The 24,187-nt window shown below is 46.2% G+C and overlaps 2 protein-coding genes across 9 annotated transcripts; one reads left to right on the top strand and one right to left on the bottom strand.

Moving 5' to 3' along the window:
• Positions 1-506: 506 nt before the first annotated feature.
• Positions 507-9,671, bottom strand: LOC125508612 (phosphoglycerate mutase-like protein 4). Of its 8 annotated transcripts, none has more exons than XR_007283644.1 (3): positions 9,318-9,666; positions 3,345-3,460; positions 2,811-3,175 (listed from the first exon to the last, which is right to left on the bottom strand). XR_007283644.1 is itself a non-coding variant. In XM_048673370.1 (3 exons), the coding sequence occupies exons 1-3, from the start codon at positions 9,423-9,425 to the stop codon at positions 8,740-8,742; spliced, it is 225 nt and encodes a 74-aa protein (XP_048529327.1). In that variant the 5' UTR covers positions 9,426-9,668; the 3' UTR covers positions 8,275-8,739. The 8 variants fall into 8 exon arrangements, 2 of the variants coding, with proteins under 2 accessions (XP_048529326.1, XP_048529327.1); XM_048673370.1 differs by lacking the exons at positions 2,811-3,175; positions 3,345-3,460 and adding exons at positions 8,275-8,745; positions 8,879-8,989 and having other exon boundaries at positions 9,318-9,668; XR_007283639.1 differs by lacking the exon at positions 9,318-9,666 and adding an exon at positions 507-1,897 and having other exon boundaries at positions 2,934-4,177.
• Positions 9,672-11,264: 1,593 nt separating this feature from the next.
• Positions 11,265-13,380, top strand: LOC125555894 (F-box/kelch-repeat protein At5g26960). The gene has a single exon (XM_048718701.1). It carries the CDS (start codon positions 11,908-11,910, stop codon positions 13,225-13,227), a length of 1,320 nt encoding a protein of 439 aa, XP_048574658.1. The 5' UTR covers positions 11,265-11,907; the 3' UTR covers positions 13,228-13,380.
• Positions 13,381-24,187: the final 10,807 nt, after the last annotated feature.

Below are 24,187 nucleotides of genomic sequence, written 5' to 3'. Positions count from 1 at the left end.
TGGTGGAATATAAACCCTAGACCTCACACAGGCTCTCTCCACCACCCTTAACACGAGGTAAACAAGAAAAAATACAGGATCAGCTGAGAACCACACTAACATAAAGCTATAACTAGATCATCGATGGCGCGCGTTGCCGCACCTGTCCATTATGGCAATAGAATGACAGGTATATCATGGCACAAAAATAAAATTTAAAAATAGATGTTTTTTTTCTGAACCGCTAATATAAAAAAATAGATGTTAGTATCAACAATAACCATACATCTAAGTAGAAGTGTCTAGCAAATTGTATTTTAACCAATATCATAAGAATATAGTCTCTTCATTTCCAAAATAATAGCAACATAGATAATTTAACAATACACATTGGTGGAAACAAACCGAAAGATAGAAGATTTTTTGCTTGAGAAACAGCTTTAAGCAACAAGCGGAAACATATTATCATTGAAGAACTTGAGATAAAATTCATCAAAAGTATAAGTTAAAATCATGTATACTATATTGCAATGTGTTGTGCAAAAATAAAAAAATGTAGGTATCCCTATCCTAGACTACACCATTGTGTGATGCTATCCTTCACTTGGTTAAATAATGAAGAAAATTCCAATGCCATCCTTCACTTTTGATGACATCCTTCACCGAATGAAGATGTAATGTGCTGAAGGCATGCATAGAAGTTCTACTGACTAAAAGAATCTTCATATGGTATGCCATTAAAAAGGGCCATATCTCATGACACGATATCTAGTAATTTCTACCTTTTTCACAAGCCCAAACAGTTCAACTTTGTTCACAACACAACGATGAAGGTGATAAGTAGCATGTACAATGTAATAGTTCTTACTCATTTGCTGCACAAAATTTAAGAAAAATAGATATCACATAGAGTTGAGAACACAAAGAGAAAAATGACCAATGGAAATCGAAGAATTGTATAATCAGTAAATATATCAGGATTGTTTTGAAGCAAACGGTGCAGCATACCGTTGACTAATCCGGTAGATTTCTACAATACATAGCGCGATGAGCACTCACACTCCCAACAAATGAGTACACTACAACTGTTTCTAACAGGCCAAACCACTGGAGCAGTGAAAACTTATCATTTAGAGCAAATTATGAGATTGGTCACGAACTGAAGGCTAAATAGCCTTAAACCGAGACAAAGAAAATCGTCTCAAATTGGTAATGATAAAACCGAGGAGATGCTTAAGAATATCGGACACTACATTCAACTAATTAGCTTTCCAAACTATGCACGAACCTTTTCAAGGCATGTTGAGCTCAGCCTTTTATCTAAAAAATTCATTTATATCGTCACATGCAAAAAAATGGATAGATAAACCTCATAACATGAAAAAATTATGTTAGCAGAAGAAAGTTTTAGTGCAATCAGAACAGGCGATATAGAAAATTGCACAAAAATTACAATAAATAATGATCTGATAGGGGTAGTAAAAACATAAGCCCAGGCCAAAATTTAATATTGTATAAGGGAAAGGAGGAAATAAAGACATGTCAAATATTGGCCCAAAGGGATTTCGGCAAATAATACTGCGCCAATGAAGTAGTAACTATTTATTCATGGACTATAAGACAGTCACAGATGCGAGGATACATGTTTCAAATTTATGATTTGCTACTCTTCCCCAACGCTTAATTGAAATATACAAAAACTAATAACTAATTGATGGATAGATGGAACTAAATGTTAACAACACAAACAGGTGAATGTCAATAAATGAAAGTACCTAGTAGAAGCAAAGGTTGTTCTTCTCATTCTTAATCGGGTACAGTTTGCGTCTCCTGAGAAGCAGGCATGTTATTGATAAAAGGACACACCAGCAAGAAGTGTGTTGGCATAAAAATATTCAGTTGTCGGTCCCTTATTTCACTGCATAGTAAAAAAAATACATTGTTGTAGTGGCAAAAAAAAGAAGTCTAGCCTCTCCAGGAAAAGGAAGCAACATTAAGGACATATGCAAATAAGCAGAGGTTGAAGATAAGAAACCGGTTGGCACAAGTGAAGAACCAAAGGCTATAATAATAAATATGGGCCAATAAAAGGAACACCATGTTGCTAGCTTCAAGAAGGTAATAACAGATAATGTTGCTGACAGGTTATTTACAACCCATATTGCATCAAAGTGGTCTGCTTAGATGTAAGTAATCCTTTCTTGAACAACATTCTACAGTGTGTGCAGTTCAGAATTCTTATTGAATTTAAACTTCAATACTTCTAAATTAGAAAGTCCAAAGCGAATTCTAAACTTGTAATTTCAAGTCTATATTAACCGCTTCACCAAATATACAGTTTAGGATTGAATTGTTTTCTTTTGAGAGACTTGCCTGAACATTACGGGTGCAGTACGTTGTCCCTTTTCAGTTTGTTTCTATACAAATTTGGGACTTTCATTGTATTGCTCTTATCATTACATAAATGCATCTCATGAGGTTTTGGGGGATGCAGGGTGGAGAATCGGACAAAGGAGGACAAGTTGCAGGTGGCGGTGTCGCCTCAGATCTGGTGCGCTGCGCACCGTGCTTGGATGCTAAATAATGTTCATTCAGTTTGGTTATTTGCATCAAATTAGGAACCAATGTATAAAGTTTCTTTAACTGATATATAAATGAAGAATAAAATGTAAGCAGTTTTTTTAACTGTCCTACTTTTATAAAAAGCAAAATTTCCAGCCTCGACATGATCTCTATTGTATTGTCTCAGCCCATGATCTCTACTGTATTTGCCAACATCATGTCCAGACGCAGTGAATAAAAATAATCAAACAATACATATAACAATCTCAAGAAGGGAAGGGGGTTTATCATGTTGACTTGGACGGATAGTTCGCTGCTAGTTGGCCGAAAAGCTCTTGCTGGAAATTGAAATCAAAGGGAGTAAAGAAGGAGATGGATTTCGGGATGCACACCTTGCAAACGATCTGGCCGGACTCTGACTTCATTGTATAGTTTGATGCCACGCTGATGAGCTCACTCCGCTGGCTTCTGCCGACGCAGTGGAAATGGCCAGCCCAGCGTCGCCTCTCCCGCTCGCGGGTCCTCGTCTCCAGTGCCGATGCTTGACCTCCAACTATCTCCTCGCAACGGCCCCCTCCCTCCTCGATCTCCTCTACCCTCCTTCGTCTTACATTTCTTTTTAAGGATACCCTGTCTTAATTAAGGAGAGGGTTCCATGGAGAATAACATAGGAAGCTAACACTAATAAGTTGAACTTTTTTTTTGAAATCCCACTAAGATGTTCTTTGTACCTGGTGAACCCATATCTTGGATATAATTGACAGATTAAGAACAGGATGTATGAGAGGACATACTCTGCATACCTCGAAGAAGCTGCAGTGTAGTTGCACTTTCATTCTGGTTGCACATTTTGATGACATGAACAACCTCCTGATGCTAGCGTTAACAGTGCCACAATGAATTGTATATTTTCTTCTCCCTGAACAGAATCACCACCAGTCAGGACGTCTGTATAGAGATGAGTTGGGTCAGAAATCACAGGAAGTCTGTACAGATTACAATATTATCATTTGGATCAATGAAATTCAGTTACTAAAGTATGAAAACTCAGGTTCAAATTTCTTGGATATTGACATCATAAATTACAAAAGGAGCTCTTGGGAAAATTCAGTCATAACTAAAGAAAAGATCTCAATACAGAAACAAACCTTAGTGTCTTTGGACAGATTCTTAATGCAGGAATCAATCTCTTCCCATCTCTTCTCTCGAACGATGATCTAAGAAATATGAGCGCTTGAACATCCCATAAAAGAGATGGAAAGGAGGGGGAGGGGGCGTTCAAAATGGACTCACCAGTACAAACAATAGACAGATCTGGGCTCTGACGGGCAAAGAAGACACGGCATCCATGAAAGAAAGGAGGTGGAAACAGAAAGGGCTCCTCATCGGTCGTCGCTGTCACTGCAAGAAACGTCGTTCATACTCTCCTCTCCTACCGCAGGAGTCTGGCGTGAGATTGGATGGCGCCGAAGGACTGCAGGAGCGACGGCTTTGGCGAGGTTAGAGCAAACACGGGGACGGGGGTGGAGAGACCCTTCACTAGGGTTTGAGGCCCAGTAGTGTAACACCCCGAGACCGATGTGCCAGGTGTCCTCCAGTTATTCGCTGTTGTTGCCTTGTCATTGCTTGCGTGTCATGCATTGCATATCATGTCATCATGTGCATTTCATTTGCATACGTGTTCGTCTCATGCATCCAAGCTTTTCCCCGTTGTCCGTTTTGCATTCCGGCGCTCCTATCTCCTCCGGTGGCCATTTCTACCTTCTTCTAGTGTGTGGGGAGTAAACATTTCCGGATTGTACCGAGACTTGCCAAGCGGCCTTGGTTTACTACCGGTAGACCTCCTGTCAAGTTTCGTACCATTTGGACTTCGTTTGATACTCCAACGGTTAACCGAGGGACCGAAAAGGTCTCATTTGTGTTGCAGCCCAAAACCCCTCCAATTTGGCCCAAAACCCACCTAAACATCCTCCATCATCTCGGTCGTTCGATCACGATCGCGTGGCCGAAAACCGCACCTCATTTGGACTCTCCTAGCTCCCTCTACCTATAAAAGAGCACCCCTCCCTGAAATTTCGGATCATTTCACGGATGAACCCTAGATCCACTCCTCCCCGCGCCGCCGGACATGTCTGCCCGGTGGCCGGACGCGTCCGCCGCCTCCCGCGCCCTATCCGCAACTGCCACCTGTCCTCCGCCGCCGTCTCCACCGCGCCGGCCCGCGGAGCCCATCGCGGGCCCGCCCGGCCCATCCGTCCGCCGCCCCGCGCCTGGCAGCGCCCGCCGCCGCCGCCGATGCTGCGCCTCTCCCGCGCCGCCGTCCAAGCCCACCGTGCCACCGAGCCACTCCACCGGCGGCCCGCACCTCGCCGCTGCTCCGGCCACCTTGGGCCGCCTCCGCCGCCGCCATGTGCCTCGCCCCCGTCGCCGCTCGTCGCGGATCCGGTCGGGCCGGACCGGATCCGGCGACCTCGAGCCCCGCCGTCGTCCTCTCCTCCTCCGGCGGAGTTCCGGCCAGATCCGCCGCCATCCTCGTTCTCCGCGCCGCGTTGACTTTACCGTGGGGTGAGAATTTCACTAAGTCCCCGAGATTTCCATGTTTCATATGCCCATATTCATCATGTCGTAACTTTGCACCCGTAACTCCGTTTTGCGCTTATAGCATATTAAAATGTTCGTCTCAGAGAGCTCATCATTTCATCTCATTGCATCATTTTCATTTGAGTTCATCTTGATGCCAGAAATGCTGTTGGAAGAGTGCTATTTGAGATAGTTGCCAGATCTGCTGCTCCAATTAGATATTTGTCATTTTTGCCATGATTAATGTGTGCATGATATGCCCCTGAGCTCTTCATGAGTTTTGTTATATGCCATGCCATCTTTCCAGAGGTGCTATACATGTATTTTTGTGATGTGTGTGGTGACTAGCACAAGCTTGCAAAGTGGAGCATTCGTTAATACTGATTTCAGGGACTTAGCAATTCCACTAAGTCCTTGATCTGTTTATCTCAATATGCCATATGTTCATGTTGTTTCCTAGTGATCCGTGCCTCTTTTGAGAATGATCAGTAAGGATGTTTTGTTAATATTGTAGTGCTCTATCCATCCATGTCCTTGTTTGCAATTATGGAGCACCCTAGCTTGAGTCAATCGAGCTCTACTTTTGCTATTTCGTGAATGTGGGCAGATTGTCTACTTGTTAGCGATTTTGCCGAGGATGTTAAAGTTGATACATGCATGCTATGTTAATGTTCTTGCCATGTCTAGCTTGTATAATGTGTATTCTTGATGGGTGTATGCTTAGATTGTCATGACTTGCTCTGTAGTGAGTGCATCGAGCTCGTAAATATGCCTACTTGATATCTATTTCAGCATGCTCCAGTTTTCACTAAGTCTGAGAACTGATTATGTTTTTGCCTTGTTCACATGGTTGCAATTGTATTTTCTGATCCCTTTTGGCTCAAGGTCATTAAGGGATTTTTGTTAATCTCTTTGAGTAGCTCCATGTCATGCTTTACTTTGCCATGTTCAGGCCCTGTAGCATATAGTTTTCATGCTCCAAAGTGTGCTACCTGATCTGAAATTCCAGGCTTGTGTTAATTTCACTAAGTCTGAAACCTGTTTACCAATTGCACTTTTGCCATGCTTGTTTGAACCTGTTAATGGATGAATTGGCCGTAGCTCAGTGTTCCTTTTTGTTAAGCATCATGAATGGATCCCTTCCATGTATTTTGATGCCATGTTTGGGTGCTGTAGCATGTTCATCTTGTTGCATTTAGATGGCTACTTGCTGTATATCGCAGACCGATGCCATATTTGAATTGCTTGCCATTTCCAAACCGTAACTCCGATTCCGGCGTTCTTTATATCGTTTTCAAGCGATTTCACCTCACCTTTTCAGTGGCACACTTGAAATTCCAAGTTGAGGCCAGGTTCTTTCATTCCCTTGCAAATCATGCATATGCATCGCATACCGCACCTCGCATATCATATCATGTTCATGTGTGGTTTGTTTACTATGTTCTGTGCTTCTTTCCGGTGTTTGCTTCTTTGGGTTGATTCCGGTAACGTCGCGTTTGTGAGGACCCGTTCGTCTACGTCCGTTTGTCTTCTTCATGGACTCGTTCTTCTTCCTTGCGGGATTTCAGGCAAGATGATCATACCCTAGAAATCACTTCTATCTTTGCTTGCTAGTTGCTCGCTCTTTTGCTATGCCTATGATGCGATACCTACCACTTGCTTATCATGCCTCCCATATTGTTGAGCCAAACCCCTAACCCACCTTGTCCTAGCAAACCATTGTTTGGCTATGTTACCGCTTTGCTCAGCCCCTCTTATAGCGTTGTTAGTTGCAGGTGAAGATTGAAGTTTGTTACTTGTTGGAACATGGAGATGTTGTTCCTTATTGGAACATGTTTACTTGTTGGGATATCACTATATATCTTATTTAATTAATGCATCCATATACTTGGTAAAGGGTGGAAGGCTCGGCCTTATGCCTGGTGTTTTGTTTCACTCTTGCCGCCCTAGTTTCCATCATATCGGTGTTATGTTCTCGGATTTTGCGTTCCTTACGCGGTTGGGTAATAATGGAAACCCCTTGACAGTTCGTCTTGAGTAAAACTCTTCCAGCAATGCCCAACATTGGTTTTACCATTCGCCACCTAGCCTTTTCTTTTCCCTTGGGGTCGCGCGCCCAAGGGTCATCATTATTTTAAACCCCCGGGCCAGTGCTCCTCTGAGTGTTGGTCCAAACTGAGCGATGTCCAGAGCTACCAGGGGCAACTCTGGGCTGGCCCACCCGACGTCTGGCTCATCCGGTGTGCCCTGAGAACGAGATATGTGCAGCTCCTATCGGGATTTGTCGGCACATCTGGGTGGCTTTGCTAGTTTAGTTTTACCTTGTCGAAATGTCTTGTAACCGGGATTCCGAGTCTGATCGGGTCTTCCCGCTAGAAGGTATATCCTTCGTTGACCGTGAGAGCTTGTCATGGGCTAAGTTGGGACACCCCTGCAGGGATTTGAACTTTCGAAAGCCGTGCCCGCGGTTATGGGCAGATGAGAATTTGTTAATGTCCGGTTGTAGAAAACCTGAAGTTGACCTTAATTAAAATGCATCAACCGCGTGTGTAGCCGTGATGGTCTCTTCTCGGCGGAGTTCGGGAAGTGAACACGGTGTTGGAATTATGTTTGACGTAGGTTGTTCTAGGATCACTTCTTGATCATAGTTTCTCGACCGTGCTTCGCCTTTTCTTCTCGCTCTCATTTGCGTATGTTAGCCACCATATATGCTAGTCGCTTGCTGCAGCTCCACCTCATACCTTTTACCCTACCTATAAGGTTAAATAGTCTTGATCGCGAGGGTGTGAGATTGCTGAGTCCCCGTGACTCACAGATACTTCCAAAACCAGTTTGCAGGTGCCGATGTAACCGAGTAGGTAACACAACCGAGTTCAAGGAGGAGCTCAATAAAGATCTTGTCCTTTGTGTTGTTTCGTTCTAGTTGATCAGTAGTGGAGCCCAGTTGGGGTTGATCGGGGATCTGTGTAGCTTTTGGGGTAGTCTTTTTTTATTTTGGTTCCGTAGTCGGACCTTGTGTGTAACTGGATGATGTAATGCTTTATTCATGTATTGTGTGAAGTGGCGATTGTAAGCCAGCTATGTATCTCTTTTCCCTTATTGTATTACATGGGTTGTTTGCGAAGATTACCTCACTTGCGACATTGCTTTCAATGCGGTTATGCCTCTAAGTCGTGCTTCGACACGTGGGAGATATAGCTGCATCAAGGGCGTTACAAGTAGGCCAGTAGGCCAATTGAACGTGAGACACCCAAAAAAGCCACCGGAGCAGCGGCCCGAAAAGGCCAGCGCTGCCTGACGCGCGAGTTAGTCCTGCGGACGAGATTCAGGTGGGACTAACAGCGAATCCGATGGCCAAAAACGACTAAAAGTGACGATCTAATAGTTAGAAATGCTGATGGTCTGAGAAGATTGGGAGGGTGCTCAATTTTAATATATCTAAATTTCTCTAAAGAATCGTGCTTCTTACCGGGATTTCTTGGTCTCTGTCGTTGAAATTCAAGCCCCCTTTAGGCTCAAAGATATTGAAACCTTTGAAAGCCCCTGGGTTTTGAACAAACGCATCGTCCCACTTCATACCTTGGAGATGTCCCATGTGCCTCTCTCTTAGTTCTTCAGTCAACACTAATTGAAAATCCCAAAAGAGAGAGCATACATGTATCGGTGAGATATGGAACCATGATGAAGCAAGCAGCAAAAATGTGCCATGGAGCTTAGTGTCGTGATGACTTCGAAACTTCGATCGGTATGTTCTTACGTTTGATACATCACAAGCTTTAGCTATGGCTTGTGCAGTCTCGGCAGCACGCTTGAGGTCGGAGGAGTATACATCAGCCGGCTTGGCCTCTGCCGACAGACGACGGGCCACCTAATGGTCGAGTCCGCATCATATTTAGACGAATTTAAGAAAATGTCAGTGGCTCAGTGCTAATGAGCAAATGAACTATAGTACATACCACAACAGCTTGCTGCCTGCCGGTCTCATTTAGTTCTGGATTCATTTGTCCGTGTTGCAAGATTGATTACAACGTGTGTTGTGTCAGTTATTAGAGAGAAAATGACCACATAATTACGGCTGTTCATAGTTCATACGGGAATCGCACTAAGGAGAAACGGCCCAGAATAAAAGATGCTTGAGCTTCCACATCTGAATGCAGAACTGAGGATATATCTATACTAGGATCGGCGGATAGGACCTGAACGATGCGGGAGGCGTTCCACGACGTCTCCCCGTGCCGGACCACCACCACCTCCGCGAACCGCTCGCCGTCATCGCCGCCGTGCTGCGGCGTGGTTGGTGGCATGGCTCAGCTGGGCCGTGGTGGCCGGCCGGCAACACCCGCGAGGGAGTGCCACCTGACGTCGTCTCCCGCTCCGGCTGGCCGGACTAATGCCGTATTGGTAAAGCCAGGCACCCCCCACCAAGCCGAGAGGTGAGTGGGCTCTCCTTTGCTGGCATGTGGTTACCGAATCAACGTCGAGATCTTCTTGTCCTACTGTGGCCATATTTGTCAACATACGCACTGATTAACTCACGACGCACCATTTGGTCAATGGTTTGCATTTACGCCTGCTTCAAGTTCAAGATGCGAGCAACTTTTTTATTTTGTTGTTTGGTGTCTTCCTTTCACAAATCACGTAGTTCGCATATGAAATGGACAATATTTAACAACCATCTGCCTCCACTAGAAAATTATGAAGAATCAAACGGTCTATCAGCAAGTAGCCTCCATTAACTTTCTTTCTTGACACAACTAGCCTCCACCTACCTAAGTAGTTTGGTTCAGTCTCCAACACTTAAGGTTACACCAACTTTTATTTAAAAAAAAACTTCTAATCTATTCATCAAATATCACGGTCGTATAAAAAACATCAGAAGTAACAAAAAATACATGAATGCCAATAAACCAACTAACGATGATTACAAGCATTGGAGCAAGCCGAAAGCGCGATCATCATCGCCCCTCCCTCACAGGAGCGGGGCAAACCTTATTGTAGTAATTAGTCGGAAACTCATCGTGCTAAAGCCTCAAAGCACCAGCGCACCAAGACAACAACCGTCGTTGATGAAAAGAAGTGTATAGATCGAAATGATCCAACCTGTAGATACACAAACGCAGGCGAACGAAGACCGGATCCACCGCAAACACCGGCTGAATCCCATGAAATCCGTCAAAGACATACCCCACACGCTCTCCGATGACACAAGACACATAGCCAGGGTGAGGATTAGGCAGGGAGAACCTTACTCCACTTTCGACGCTGCGGCCTCGTTTTCCTAAATAGGACACAAACCATAAACAAACTGAAAAGAACACCTAAAACAAAGGAGAAGCCCTCCCCTCGGCAAGGGCCGGAATCCACCGTGCCTTCATGGCCTAAGACCACAGAAGACGAGGCAGATCAACGATGGCACCGACGGAAGGCGGGGAAACCTTCGATGCCTAAGAGTTGCTGTGGGGGAGAAGTAAAATATTTGGTCAACCCAAAATTATACCAATTTCACATCACTAATAGCTAAATCGTTAGCAACCGAACTCCTAGAAATGTCTCACATATTTGTAAGCGTCGGCGTCTATATTTCACACACACACACAAAATCCGACCCTCTTACCAGAACATAGGCAACTTGAAATCACCCACGTTTATATGACATGAAATTGGAGTATTTACAGTACTTGACAATACATGGCGTTGTTTTGTCAAAACTACGTAAAAGTTGGGAATGACTAAAAATTAGTCAGCTGAATTTTTCATGTGTGGTCAATCGATTTCTCAAACATTGGATGCGAGATCAAAGGCCCACGATGCTTCTTCAACCTCCATCTCCCCTTGAGCCGCCAGCCATCACCGGCCCCCGCTGCCTCACCGTCCCGTCCTCCCCGAAACCACTTCTCATCGCCGGTCCTCCGCCGCCTCGGCCATCCCTCTAGGCCCGCCACGCTAAGCTTTTTCTCCGGCGAATCCCCACGCCACCGCCCTACCACTGCGCCCCGCCATCGCCCCCATCATGAACCCTAAGATAGATACTGGGGTAGCCTCTCCGGCGAGCCCCCTCCACTGCGGCTGGTTCTTCCTTCCCTCCGGCGAGCCCCCCATGAAAATCGACTGACCCAAAGTCGGATCAGTCGACTGAAATGTAGCTATTCTGATAAAAAATAACCAAATCATTTTGTTTTGTTTAATGGAGATCCTGACTTGAATTTCAAACAAGCAATCAACTCCGCCCTTTGCCGGTGGGGGCACCACCGCACCGGCACAGTGCCCAACGGCTGGCCCCCCACCTTCTCAATGCCCAATCACAATCACAACCCATCTGCTAATCTAAATTCTGATAAATATATTTAACTAATAAAATGTTCATGCATGTCATAAAAAATTATATTATTAAAAACTATGTTCAAATACGAATCCAACTATATAATTTTTGTTGACATGCATTAATATTTTATTAGTGAAACCTTTGGTCAAAATTTGACACAAATTAGAAAAAAGACCAATAAACCAGGACGGAGTCAAAATTACATAGAAAATAGCCAAATCGTTTTATTTTATTTAATAAAAATTCTGACTTGAATTTCAAACAAGCAATCAACTCCGCCCTTTGCTGGTGGGGGCACCGCCGCACCGGCACAGAACCCAACGGCTGGCCCCTTTTTTCTCTTCACGCCCAATCGCAATCACAACCCATCTCCTAATCTAAATCGCACTCAAAATCTAACCCAAATCCACGGCCCAACTCTGACGGTACGGCCATGGACTCGTAGAAGTACTCACCATCGGCGAATGCAGCACCGCGACCCCGATCCACTCCGGCGAGCTCCCGAGGCCACTGTCATGGCCGCGAACAGCTACCACTCCCGCAGCATGTCGTGGTTCGTCAAGTCCTGCATCCCTGCCGACCCCGACCGCCACATCTCCGTCCCCGTCCCAGTCCCCGCTCCTGTCGCTGCTTCATCCACCACCAGCCTCTGCTTCCCCGCCCAACCACCACCGCCCATCTCCGCGCTGCCCGACGACCTCATCCTCGAGTGCCTTGTCCGCGTGCCCAGGGTCTCCCTCCCGCCGCTCCCCGCCGTCTGCCGCCGCTTCGCCGACCTCCTCGCGTCCCACGCCTTCCTCCAGCTCCGCCGCGCGCGCGGCCAGCTCCAGCCCTCCCTGCTCGCCGTCTCCGTCCCCGACCACGGCGGCGCCTTCGCCCAGGCCCTGCTCCAGTTCCGGCCGGAGCAGCAGCAGCTCCAGGTCACCGCGCTGCCGCTGCCGCTGGCTCTGCTGCATTGCGGCCGCTCCGTGTTCGCGCACGCGCGCGCCGTCGCGCTGGGCCGCGACATCTTCCTCGTCGGCCGCGGCGCGACGCTGCGGGTGGACGCGCTCACGGGCGCCGCGCGCGCGTGCGCGCCCACGCTGTTCCAGCGGAAGAAGTTCGCGGCGGCCGCCGTGGGAGGGCGGATCTACGTCGCCGGCGGGTCCGCGCGGACCGCGGCGGTCGAGGAGTACGACCCGGTGGCGGACGCGTGGCGCGTGGTCTCCGAGGCTCCGCGGAGGAGGTACGGGTGCGCCGGGGCCGGGGCAGGAGGTGTGTTCTACGTGGCCGGCGGGGTCGCGGTGTCCGGCGACGGCGCGCGGGCGCTCGGGGCGCACGTGTGCGCCGGGTCGGTGGACGCGCTGCACGTCGCGTCCGGCAGTTGGGCGCGGCCGCGGGCGCTGCCCGGCGGCGGCTGCGTCGTGGGCGCCTGCGGCGTCGGCGACCATCTCTACGTGGTGGCCAGCCACGCGGTGGAGCTCTCCTTCTGGAGGTGGCACGGCGGTGCAGGTCGAGGCAGCGATCTCAGAGCTGGTGGCGGGTGGGTGGCGCTCGAGGCCCCGCCCATGCCGAGGGGGTCGGTGGGGCTGGGCATGGCGGTGCGCGTGACGATGGCGGGCATCGGGCGTGAGACAGTGACAGCCGTAATGAGCGCGGCGGCAGTCCGGGGCCACAATGCGGCGGGGGCCGGCCCGTTCGAAGGGATGGTGCTGGCGTACGACATCGCCGGCGGCAAGTGGAGCCGCGCGCCGGACCTGCCACCCGGGTTCCGGCGAGCCGCCTGTGCGGGCGTCGAGTGCTGACAGCGTGGGCCACTGACATTTGTGCCTGTTCGGTGGGTTTCACATGGTGTGCAAGTAAACACTGGGTTTGTTTGATTTGATTTGACTTGATGCTACATTTTCGTGTATTGTTATTGGGCGGAGGCTGGTTTATTCGAGTACAGTTCTTCACTATTGATGCCGAAATTTGGCGTCGTATTCAGTTTTCCAAACTAGCCCGGGCCATCGTTATGGGTCGTGGCCATGTATGAAGCGACTCGAGTTTGACGCCTTCCCACCGTCTGTTGTGCGAGGACTGTTAGAGCAACCCACATAGGTCACCCATATTGTATTGTCTGCCTCTATATCTTTTCTTCTTTTTCTTCTTCTTGTTGTTACACCAACCAAATAATCAAATGCTTACATTGATTTAAGCTAACGTTGCATTACGATGTTCTTACATGGAGGATGAAAAGTCAATTAGCACTTGAGTCCACACACCCCTAAGAAAAGCCTAGGGTTCCTTTGCCTCCTGCCGGCGCCCCACCTCCACCAGTCCGCCTTGTCTTCGGTGGCTTTAGGACGATGGCGGCGCGGTGGATACCAGCCCTTGCCGGCGGGAAGACTCTGTTTTCGGATGTTCCTTCGAATTTTGTTAGGATCCGTGTCTTGCTCCCGAAGACGAGACGACGGCGGCTCCCTTAAGATGGAATAAGGTTCTTCCGGCTAGCCCCTGTCTTGGTGGTGTGTCTAGCATCATCGGTGGACGTGTGGAGGTGTGTCTTCGGTGGATCTGTCCTTGGTGGATTTTCTCGAATCTGGTTGTACTTCTATGTTTGTGTCATTTTAGGTTGGATCTTTTCAATCTACACTACTCTTCAGTGGCACTTGATATTCTGTTGTGCTGGTCCTTGTAACGCCTTCGATGCGGCTATATCTCCCACGTGTCGAAGCATGACTTAGAGACATAACCGCATTGAAAGCAATATCGCAAGTGAGGTAATCTTCACACAACCCATGTAGTACAAAAGGGAAAGGGATACATGGTTGGCTTACAATCGCCACTTCACACAATTACATGAATAAAGCATTACATCAACCAAATACATACAAGGTCCGACTACGGAACCAAAATAAAAGAAGACTACCCCAAATACTATACAGATCCCCGATCGACCCCAACTGGGCTCCGCTACTGATCAACTGGAAACGAAAACAACATAAAGGACAAGATCTTCATCGAGCTCCTCCTGAGCTTGGTTGCATCATCTGCATGGTTCAACGGCACCTGCAAGCTGGTTTTGAAAGTATCTGTGAGTCACGGGGACTCATCAATCTCACACCCTCGTGATCAAGACTATTTAAGCTTATGGGTAAGGTAAAAGTATGAGGAGGAGTTGCAGCAAACGACTAGCATATATGATGGCTAACATATTCACAAAAGAGAGCGAGAAGAGAAGGCAAAAGCACGGTCGATGAACTATGATCAAGAAGTGATCCTAAAACAACCTACGTCAAGCATAACTCCAACACCGTGTTCACTTCCCGGACCCCGCCGAGAAGAGACCATCACGGTAATACACGCGTTTGGTGCATTTTAATTAAGGTCAACTTCAGGTTTTCTACAACCAGACGTTAACAAATTCCCATCTGCCCATAACCATGGGCACGGCTTTCGAAAGTTCAAATCCCTGCAGGGGAGTCCCAACTTAGCCCATCACAAGCTCTCACGGTCAACGAAGGATATTCCTTCTAGCGGGAAGACCCGATCAGACTCGGAATCCCGGTTACAAGACATTCTCGACAATGGTAAAACAAGTCCAGCAAGACCGCCCGATGCGCCGACATCCTGATAGGAGCTGCACATATTTCGTTCTCAGGGCAACACCGGCTAAGCAATTCGTACAACTAAAACCAGCCCTCGAGTTTCCCCGAGGTGGCGCTGCAAGGGGCTCTAGTTTAGACCAACACTTAGACAAGCATTGGCCCGGGGGTTTAAAATAAAGATGACCCTTGGGCTGGCCCAACCCAAGGGAAAAAAGGCTAGGTGGCAAATGGTAAAACCAATATTGGGCCTTGCTGGAGGAGTTTTATTCAAAGCGAACTGTCAAGGGGTTCCCATTATAACCCAACCGCGTAAGGAACGCAAAATCCGGGAACATAACACCGATATGACGGAAACTAGGGCGGCAAGAGTGGAACAAAACACTAGGCATAAGGCCGAGCCTTCCACCCTTTACCAAGTATATAGATGCATTAATTAAATAAGAGATAATGTGATATCCCAACAAGTAAACATGTTCCAACAAGGAACAACATCTCCATGTTCCAACAAGGAACAAACTTCAATCTTCACCTGCAACTAACAACGCTATAAGAGGGGCTGAGCAAAGCGGTAACATAGCCAAACAACGGTTTGCTAGGACAAGGTGGGTTAGAGGTCTGGTTCAACAATATGGGAGGCATGATAAGCAAGTGACAGGTATCGCAGCATAGGCATAGCAAAAGAGCGAGCAACTAGCAAGCAAAGATAGAAGTGATTTCGAGGGTATGGTCATCTTGCCTGAAATCTCGCAAGGAAGAAGAACGAGTCCATGAAGAAGAAAAACGGACATAGTCGGACGGGTCCTCACAATCACGACGTTACCGGAACCATCCCGAAGAAGCAACACCGGAAAGAAGCACACAACATAGTAAACAACCAACACATGAACATGGTATGATATGCGGGATGCGGTATGCGATGCATATGCATGATTTGCAAAGGAATGCTTGAACCTGGCCTCAACTCGGAAATCCAAGAGTGCCACTGGAAAGGTGAGATGATTTCGGTTGAAATCGATATAAAGTTCACCGGAATCGGATGCACGGTTTGGAAATGGCAAGCAAAACAAATATGGCACCTGTCTGCGATAAACAGCAAGTAGCCATCTAAATGCAACAAGTTAAATATGCTACAACACTCAAACATGACAATAAAATACATGGCAAGGATCCACTCAAGATGCTTGACAAAAGATGAACACTGAGCTACGGCTAATTCACTCATTAACAGATTCAAACAAGCATGGCAAAAGTGCAAATGATAACAGGTTTCAGACTTAGTGAAATTAACACAATTCTGGAATTTATTATCAAGAAGCACACTTTAGAGCATGAAAACTACATGCTACAGGAACTTAACATGGCAAGGCAAGGCATGGCATGAAGCTACTCAAAGTACTTAACAAAAGTCCCTTAGTGACCTTGAGCCAAAAGGGATCATAAAATACAATGGCAAGCATGTGAACATGGCAAAAACATAAACAGATTCAGACTTAGTGAAAAACTGGAGCATGCAAATCAGTTAACGAGTAGGCATGTTTACGAGCTCGATGCACTCACTACAGAGCATGGCATGACAAACTAAGCATACACCCATCAAGAAGACATGGCATAGAAGCTAGACATGACAAGAACAACAACATAGCATGCACGGATCAATAGCAACATCCTCGGCAAAATTGCTTATCATGTCAACGATCTTCCAGGAACATTAAATAGTAAAAGTAGAGCTCGATTGACTCAAGTTAGGATGCTCCATAATTGCAAATAAAGATATGGATGGATAGAGCACCACAATATTAACAAAACATCCTTATTGATCATCCTCAAAAGAGGCACGGATCACTAGGAAACCACATGAACATATGACATAACGACAAAATCAGGGCAATGACTTGGTGAAATTCTAAGTCCCTGAAATCAGCATTACCGATTACGCTACTTTGCAAGCTTGTGCTAGTCACCACACATATCACAAAAATGCATGGCAAGCACCACTTTAAATATGGCATGGCATATAACAAAACACATGTAGAGCTCAGGATCATAGCATGCACACATTAATCATGGCAAAAATGACAAAATGTCATTTGCTGAAACAGATCTGATAAATACATTACATAGCCCTCTTCCAACAGCATTTCAGGCATCAAGATGAGCTCAAATGAAAATGATGCAATGAGATGAAATGATTTACTCGTCGAGAAGAACATTTTTATATGCTACACGCATGAATCGGAGCTACGGATGCAGAGTTACGATGCGTTGAATATGGGCATATGAATCTGAAAACTTCGGGGACTTAGTGGAATTTAACCTCTGCGAAAAGTCAACGCGGGATGAGGATATTCGGGACGTGGGGAAGGAGCCGTTTGGTTGGAGGGATGGGTGGATCTGATCCACCCTCACCAGATCTGGCCGGAGTTGACTCTGGTGAGGGCGAGGATGAACTCCGCCGAGGAACGCGGAAGCCGAGGCGGCGGCGCACGGCAATCGAGGCAGCGGCGCGCGGCAAGCAAGGCGGCGGGGCACGGCGAGCGGCGGCGCGGGAGACATGGCGGCGGCCGGCGGCGGCGATGCGCGGACGAGCGACGAGCGAGAAGGGCGGCGGTGGTCGCGGGCGCACGGGAGGCGAGGAGCGGAGGCGCGGCTTGGGCCCGGAGGGTCGGATCCGGGCCCGCGGGCCTGGCACGGTGGGAGGGGAGCCGGCGGGCCAGGTGGCGCGCCGTGAGTGGCTTGGGGCGGCGGCGCAGGTGATGTGGCGAGCGCTGGTTGGTTGGAGCGACGTGGTGGCGGCAGCGGACATGTCCGGCCGGCGCGGGAGGAAGTGTCCGGCGACGCGCGGAGGAGTTTTTAGGGTTTCATCTACGCGAGAATTTCGGAGGGAGACACATATTTATAGGTAGAGGGAGTTAGGAAGCTCCAAATGAGGTGCGGTTTTCGGCCACGCGATCGTGATCGAACGACCGAGATGATGGAGGAGGTTTAGGTGGGCTTTTGGGCCACTTTGGAAGGGTGTTGGGCTGCAACACACACGAGGCCTTTTCAGTCCCTCGGTTAACCGTTGGAGTATCAAACGAAGTCCAAATGATACAAAACTTGACAGGCGGTCTACCGGTAGTAAACCAAGGCCGCATGACAAGTCTCGGTCCAATCCGAAAACGTTTAACACCCGCACACGAAAAGAGGTAGAAAGGGGCACCGGGTGACATAGGAGCGCCGGATTGCAAAACGGACAGCGGGGAAAATGCTCGGATGCATGAGACGAACACGTATGCAAATGAAATGCACATGATGACATGATATGCAATGCATGACACGCAAGCAATGACAAGGAAACAACAGCAAATAACTGGAAGACACCTGGCACATCGGTCTCGGGGCGTCACAACACTCCACCACTACGAGAAGATCTCGTCCCGAGATCTAGAATGGCACCGGAGGGACAAACGGAGGAGAAAGAGAAGAGGTAAAACTAAGTTGCTTCTTTGACCAATGAGTGAAACCAAAGAACCTTGCAAAGGTTAAGCCATCTCGAGAAAAGAATACAACGGAGATGAACGAAGTTGAAAACACTCCGTTAGAAAAGAGGAACAATGAAGAACAAATTCGTATGGCACTCCGGTTAAAAGAGATGCAAGACTTGATATGGCGAAAAGAACTTGAGCAAAAGGGCACAACACTCCGGTTAAATGGATAGGCATGAAAAGAACATGATCTTTGACAAAACGAGATGATGGGTGAAAAGAACAACATCGCAATGCCTTCGGAATGAAAGAATAGAAGATAGATAATTGAAATAGGAGAATGGAGAAGAAAATGTCAATTTCTGCCACAAAAGAGCTTGAAAAGGCATACTTAGGATAAGGTTCGGACGGAGTTGTTGGAAAACCAACAACGAAAAAGGATAAGCTTGATATGGTCTTATGGAATACATCTCAAATTATGAGGTGACAACCTGCCACTCACGGGAAAAAGAATTGGATTGGTATGAACAAGGAGACGAGAAAATATTTCACCGGGAGGATAAAGAAGAACTTGCATCATTTATAAGCACCACAAATAGTAACATCCTTACAGAAGGCTTTAGGTGAAATATAACCCAAGGTAAATCCAATGAAGAGATTGATGGATTTAAGATACCTCATACTTGACAACATGTGAATCATGAACATGAACTCAAGTTATGAAGAATGACATAGCACCACCTCAAATGATACGGTAGAAGGAATTACACTTCGAAATGCAAGATGAAGAATGCTTGAGCTCCTTTGAAAAGAATCTTGATGAACACTTCGAGAAGGAATTAAATCTTTGATGAACCATCATGTAGAACCTCCATGAAGAACTTCGGTAATAAAAGAATGTTCAAACGAAAGGAAAGAGAAGTAGAAAACACAAGGTGAATCCTTGTGACGATTTAGATGAATCTCCGTGGTGATATAATTGAAATAACTTGGAGCTCCAGAAAATAAAGATGAACAAAAGAAATCAAGAATTTTGATGAACCTCCGGAATAAGGAATTAAATCACTTAGATGAAACAAGAATAAGAATTACATTATGCTTATCCTTCACCAATTTAAATTGATGACAATCAACGGATTTGGCATATTACTTATTCTCGTCAAAAAGATTAAGATAGATATAGCACAAACTTTGGAAGATCTTCAACGAACCACCGTAAGAATTGAAACAACGAATAAATTGATATGATAAATGAAGGAAGAAGAATCTTGAGCGAACCACCGTAAGAATTAAAAATGAACAAAGAAAAGATAAGGAAGACACCGGGAAGAATTTAGCAAATGAACGAAGATGCTTGAGAGAATTTAGATACATGAGAACGAAGGGATCACGAACTGATTAGAGATCACTTGATGCACCGGTAAGATTGGAGAATGACAACTGAAAGTTGAGAATGAATACACCTGAATTGATGGACTCCGGATAATCAAACTGAGAAGACTCTTGAATTGCTCCGGATAGGTGAAAAGAATTCTCACAATCAAACAATTATGAGAGGATGGCCTCGAACTAGAACCATGAATCTCTGATAGAACGGATAAGATATGGAGGTAAAACTCTTCTTCGGGCTTCAAATGTTGAGAGTGACGACGAGAAACACCACCGTGAATTGTTGAGATACTCCGAAAGAATCAAAAATGAAGAGATTGAGCCAACGATGAAAAGAATTTAACCTATCTTGGAGAAAGGCATTTGACTGATGATAAATCATTCTTACGTCAAACTTCGAAAAGAATTTGATGGTAGCTCCGGGGAAAAATAGAAGAGTCAGGTAAGATCCTGGAGAAAGACCTGTGGGTTAGGGCCCACTCAAAAGATACACCGTTGAACGATTTGAAGGAGAGATTGCACCAGTTGAATTAAATGGCTTGAATGGGATAATAACCTCGAAATAGGTTGAATGGATCTTGGATGACAAGACGAGCCTTATGAGATATCTTGAACACTCCAGAACAAAGAATAGCGAAAAGTGAATGATTATGATGTGCACCGGTTTAAGAAAAGCATTGGGCAAAATGAAAGAACTATGCTCAATACAAAGCTTGAATTGAATCCACCGGAGAAGAAAAATAATGAATAATGATGAACTTGAGGTTCCGTTAGAATCTTCATGAGAATCACCGGATAAGAACATTGAAGGAAAAGAATGGAGAGACTTCCATCAATAAAATGATACTTGATTGAGAAATCTGAGTCCCTGAAGAAAAAGGGTGGGTGGGCGGGAAAAACAAAGGCAACTTGGAGACGGATGAAACAAACACCATTGAGAAGAACTGATACTTGATCTTGCGGATGTTGAAATGATCGGATCCACTAGAAGAGAAACACACCGGTTGAACAGGATTTACATGACAATCTCGATTATCAAGAAGGATTAGTATTCACATCGGAGTATGAGAACACCTCTTAGGAACAGGTATGGAATCAACATTTGACTTCGAAGCAACTCAAATACCACAACTCAAAACAAAACAAAGAATTGCCTTGCAGAATAAGCCGGAACAAACATATGATAGAGATTTCGTCCGAAGTTTTCGTGGTGGGGCCTACACGGGCTCGATCGTACAGCACCATCATGTACAAGGCAGTGCACATGACATATGAAGCATCCCCGAGTTGGCATAGCCAAGGACTCTTTAAGACACAACGAGACCACTGTAAAACCAACCGTGGATAGGCGGACCACTAGACGTCGAACCCCAATTTCATATCATACATCCGTCGGAAAGATATCCTAAGAGCTACTTGAATTCCCACTTATAAACTCCCGAAACTTTCCGATTATGCAATCAAGTGTTGGGGATACAGGGGAAGCATAATATCTCACCCAAAACTAACAAATCCTACATCCAGCTGTATCCATCCTTCAACACATAACCAAGAAACCTTCAGAAATCGTTTACCTCAACCTTCGAAAAGCATCCATTATACGAGTTATGGCAATACTCCCGAACTCTCGCCCCAGTACTGGGTGGCGTCGAGGTTATCTCACCAACAACTGCATAAAAGAGATTTTTGATGTCGGCGAAACTAAACTCAGGTATTCCAGAACTGCAACGATAAAATTGTGATGACAACACCTCGGAGCTCAACTCCCCGGGACACTGCCACAACCCCTAAATGTCAGGAGGCACCAAGAACAATGTTCTCATCACAAAACCATCAGAACGATTCCAAGATACCAGTGTGATCCTAATTTTTTTAGTGAAATCTGAGAAGAGAAGAGTCAAAACTCTACATCATGATGCCTCACCAGAGCCACGAAGGGACTGAGGAGTAAAAATAAGTCCTAACTCTCCGATATATATAATCCTAAATGACTCAAAACATTTGTAGACTCAATAACGCCAGCGATTCGATCAAGCAGGGGGCTCCTAAGGTCGGGGAAGGCTCTGATACCAACCTGTAATGCCCTCGATGCAGCTATATCTCCCACGTGTCGAAGCACGACTTAGAGGCATAACCGCATTGAAAGCAATGTCCCAAGTGAGGTAATCTTCACACAACCCATGTAGTACAAAAGGGAAAGGGATACATGGTTGGCTTACAATCGGCACTTCACACAATTACATGAATAAAGCATTACATCAACCAAATACATACAAGGTCCGACTACGGAACCAAAATAAAAGAAGACTACCCCAAATTCTACACAGATCCCCGATCGACCCTAACTGGGCTCCGCTACTGATCAACTGGAAACGAAAATAACATAAAGGACAAGATCTTCATCGAGCTCCTCCTGAGCTAGGTTGCGTCATCTGAACGGTTCAACGACACCTGCAAGATGGTTTTGGAAGTATCTGTGAGTCACAGGGACTCAGAAATCTCACACCCTCGTGATCAAGACTATTTAAGCTTATGGGTAAGGTAAAGGTATGAGGTGGAGCTGCAACAAATGACTAGCATATATGGTGGCTAACATATTTGTAAAAGAGAGCGAGAGGAGAAGGCAAAAGCACGGTCGATGAACTATGATCAAGAAGTGATCCTAAAACAACCTACGTCAAGCATAACTCCAACACCGTGTTCACTTCCCGGACCCCGCCGAGAAGAGACCATCACGGTAACACACGCGGTTGATGCATTTTAATTAAGGTCAACTTCAGGTTTTCTACAACCGGACGTTAACAAATTCCCATCTGCCCATAACCGCGGGCACGACTTTTGAAAGTTCAAATCCCTGCAAGGGTGTCCCAACTTAGCCCATCACAAGCTCTCATGGTCAACGAAGGATATTCCTTCTAGCTGGAAGACGCGATCAGACTCGGAATCCCGGTTACAAGACATTCTCGACAATGGTAAAACAAGTCCAGCAAGACCGCCCGATGCGCCGACATCCTGATAGAAGCTGCACATATCTTGTTCTCAGGGCAACACCGGATAAGCAATCCGTACAACTAAAATCAGCCCTCGAGTTTCCCCGAGGTGGCGCTGCAAGGGGCTCTAGTTTGGACCAACACTTGGACAAGCATTGGCCCGGGGGTTTAAAATAAAGATGACCCTTGGGCTGGCCTAACCCAAGGGAAAAAAGGCTAGGTGGCAAATGGTAAAACCAATGTTGGGCCTTGTTGGAGGAGTTTTATTCAAAGCAAACTGTCAAGGGGTTCCCATTATAACCCAACCGCGTAAGGAACACAAAATCCGGGAACATAACACCGACATGACGGAAACTAGGGCGGCAAGAGTGGAACAAAACACTAGGCATAAGGCCGAGCCTTCCACCCTTTACCAAGTATATAGATGCATTAATTAAATAAGAGATAATGTGATATCCCAACAAGTAAACATGTTCCAACAAGGAACAACATCTCCATGTTCCAACAAGGAACAAACTTCAATCTTCACCTGCAACTAACAACGCTATAAGAGGGGCTGAGCAAAGCGGTAACATAGCCAAACAACGGTTTGCTAGGACAAGGTGGGTTAGAGGTTTGGTTCAACAATATGGGAGGCATGATAAGCAAGTGGCAGGTATCGCAGCATAGGCATAGCAAAAGAGCGAGCAACTAGCAAGCAAAGATAGAAGTGATTTCGAGGGTATGGTCATCTTGCCTGAAATCTCGCAAGGAAGAAGAACGAGTCCATGAAGAAGAAACACGGACATAGTCGAACGGGTCCTCACAATCACGACATTACCGGAACCAACCCGAAGAAGCAACACCGGAAAGAAGCACACAACATAGTAAACAACCAACACATGAACATGGTATGATATGCGGGATGCGGTATGCGATGCATATGCATGATTTGCAAAGGAATGCTTGAACCTGGCCTCAAATCGGAAATCCAAGAGTGCCACTGGAAAGGTGAGATGATTTCAGTTGAAATCGATACAAAGTTCACCGGAATCGGATGCACGGTTTGGAAATGGAAAGCAAAACAAATATGGCACCGGTCTGCGATAAACAGCAAGTAGCCATCTAATGCAACAAGTTAAATATGCTACAGCACTCAAACATGACAACAAAATACATGGCAGGGATCCACTCAAGATGCTTGACAAAAGATGAACACTGAGCTACGGCTAATTCACTCATTAACAGGTTCAAACAAGCATGGCAAAAGTGCAAATGATAACAGGTTTCAGGCTTAGTGAAATTAACACAATTCTGGAATTTATCATCAAGAAGCACACTTTAGAGCATGAA

This window comes from Triticum urartu, chromosome 5 (genome assembly GCF_003073215.2).
Source record: "Triticum urartu cultivar G1812 chromosome 5, Tu2.1, whole genome shotgun sequence".
Taxonomy (NCBI): Eukaryota; Viridiplantae; Streptophyta; class Magnoliopsida; order Poales; family Poaceae; genus Triticum; species Triticum urartu.
This window is presented reverse-complemented; position numbering and strand designations above follow the sequence as displayed.

What these genes read in the sequence shown, in the direction of transcription:
- LOC125555894 (XM_048718701.1), top strand. Translation starts at nt 11,908, where the DNA reads ATGCAGCACCGCGACCCCGATCCACTCCGGCGAGCTCCCGAGGCCACT.
- LOC125508612 (XM_048673369.1), bottom strand. Translation starts at nt 9,425, where the DNA reads ATGCCACCAACCACGCCGCAGCACGGCGGCGATGACGGCGAGCGGTTC. An exon ending in ACGCCTCCCGCATCGTTCAG is followed by an intron (nt 8,990 to 9,317) that starts GTCCTATCCGCC and finishes CTCGACCATTAG; the next exon opens with GTGGCCCGTCGTCTGTCGGC.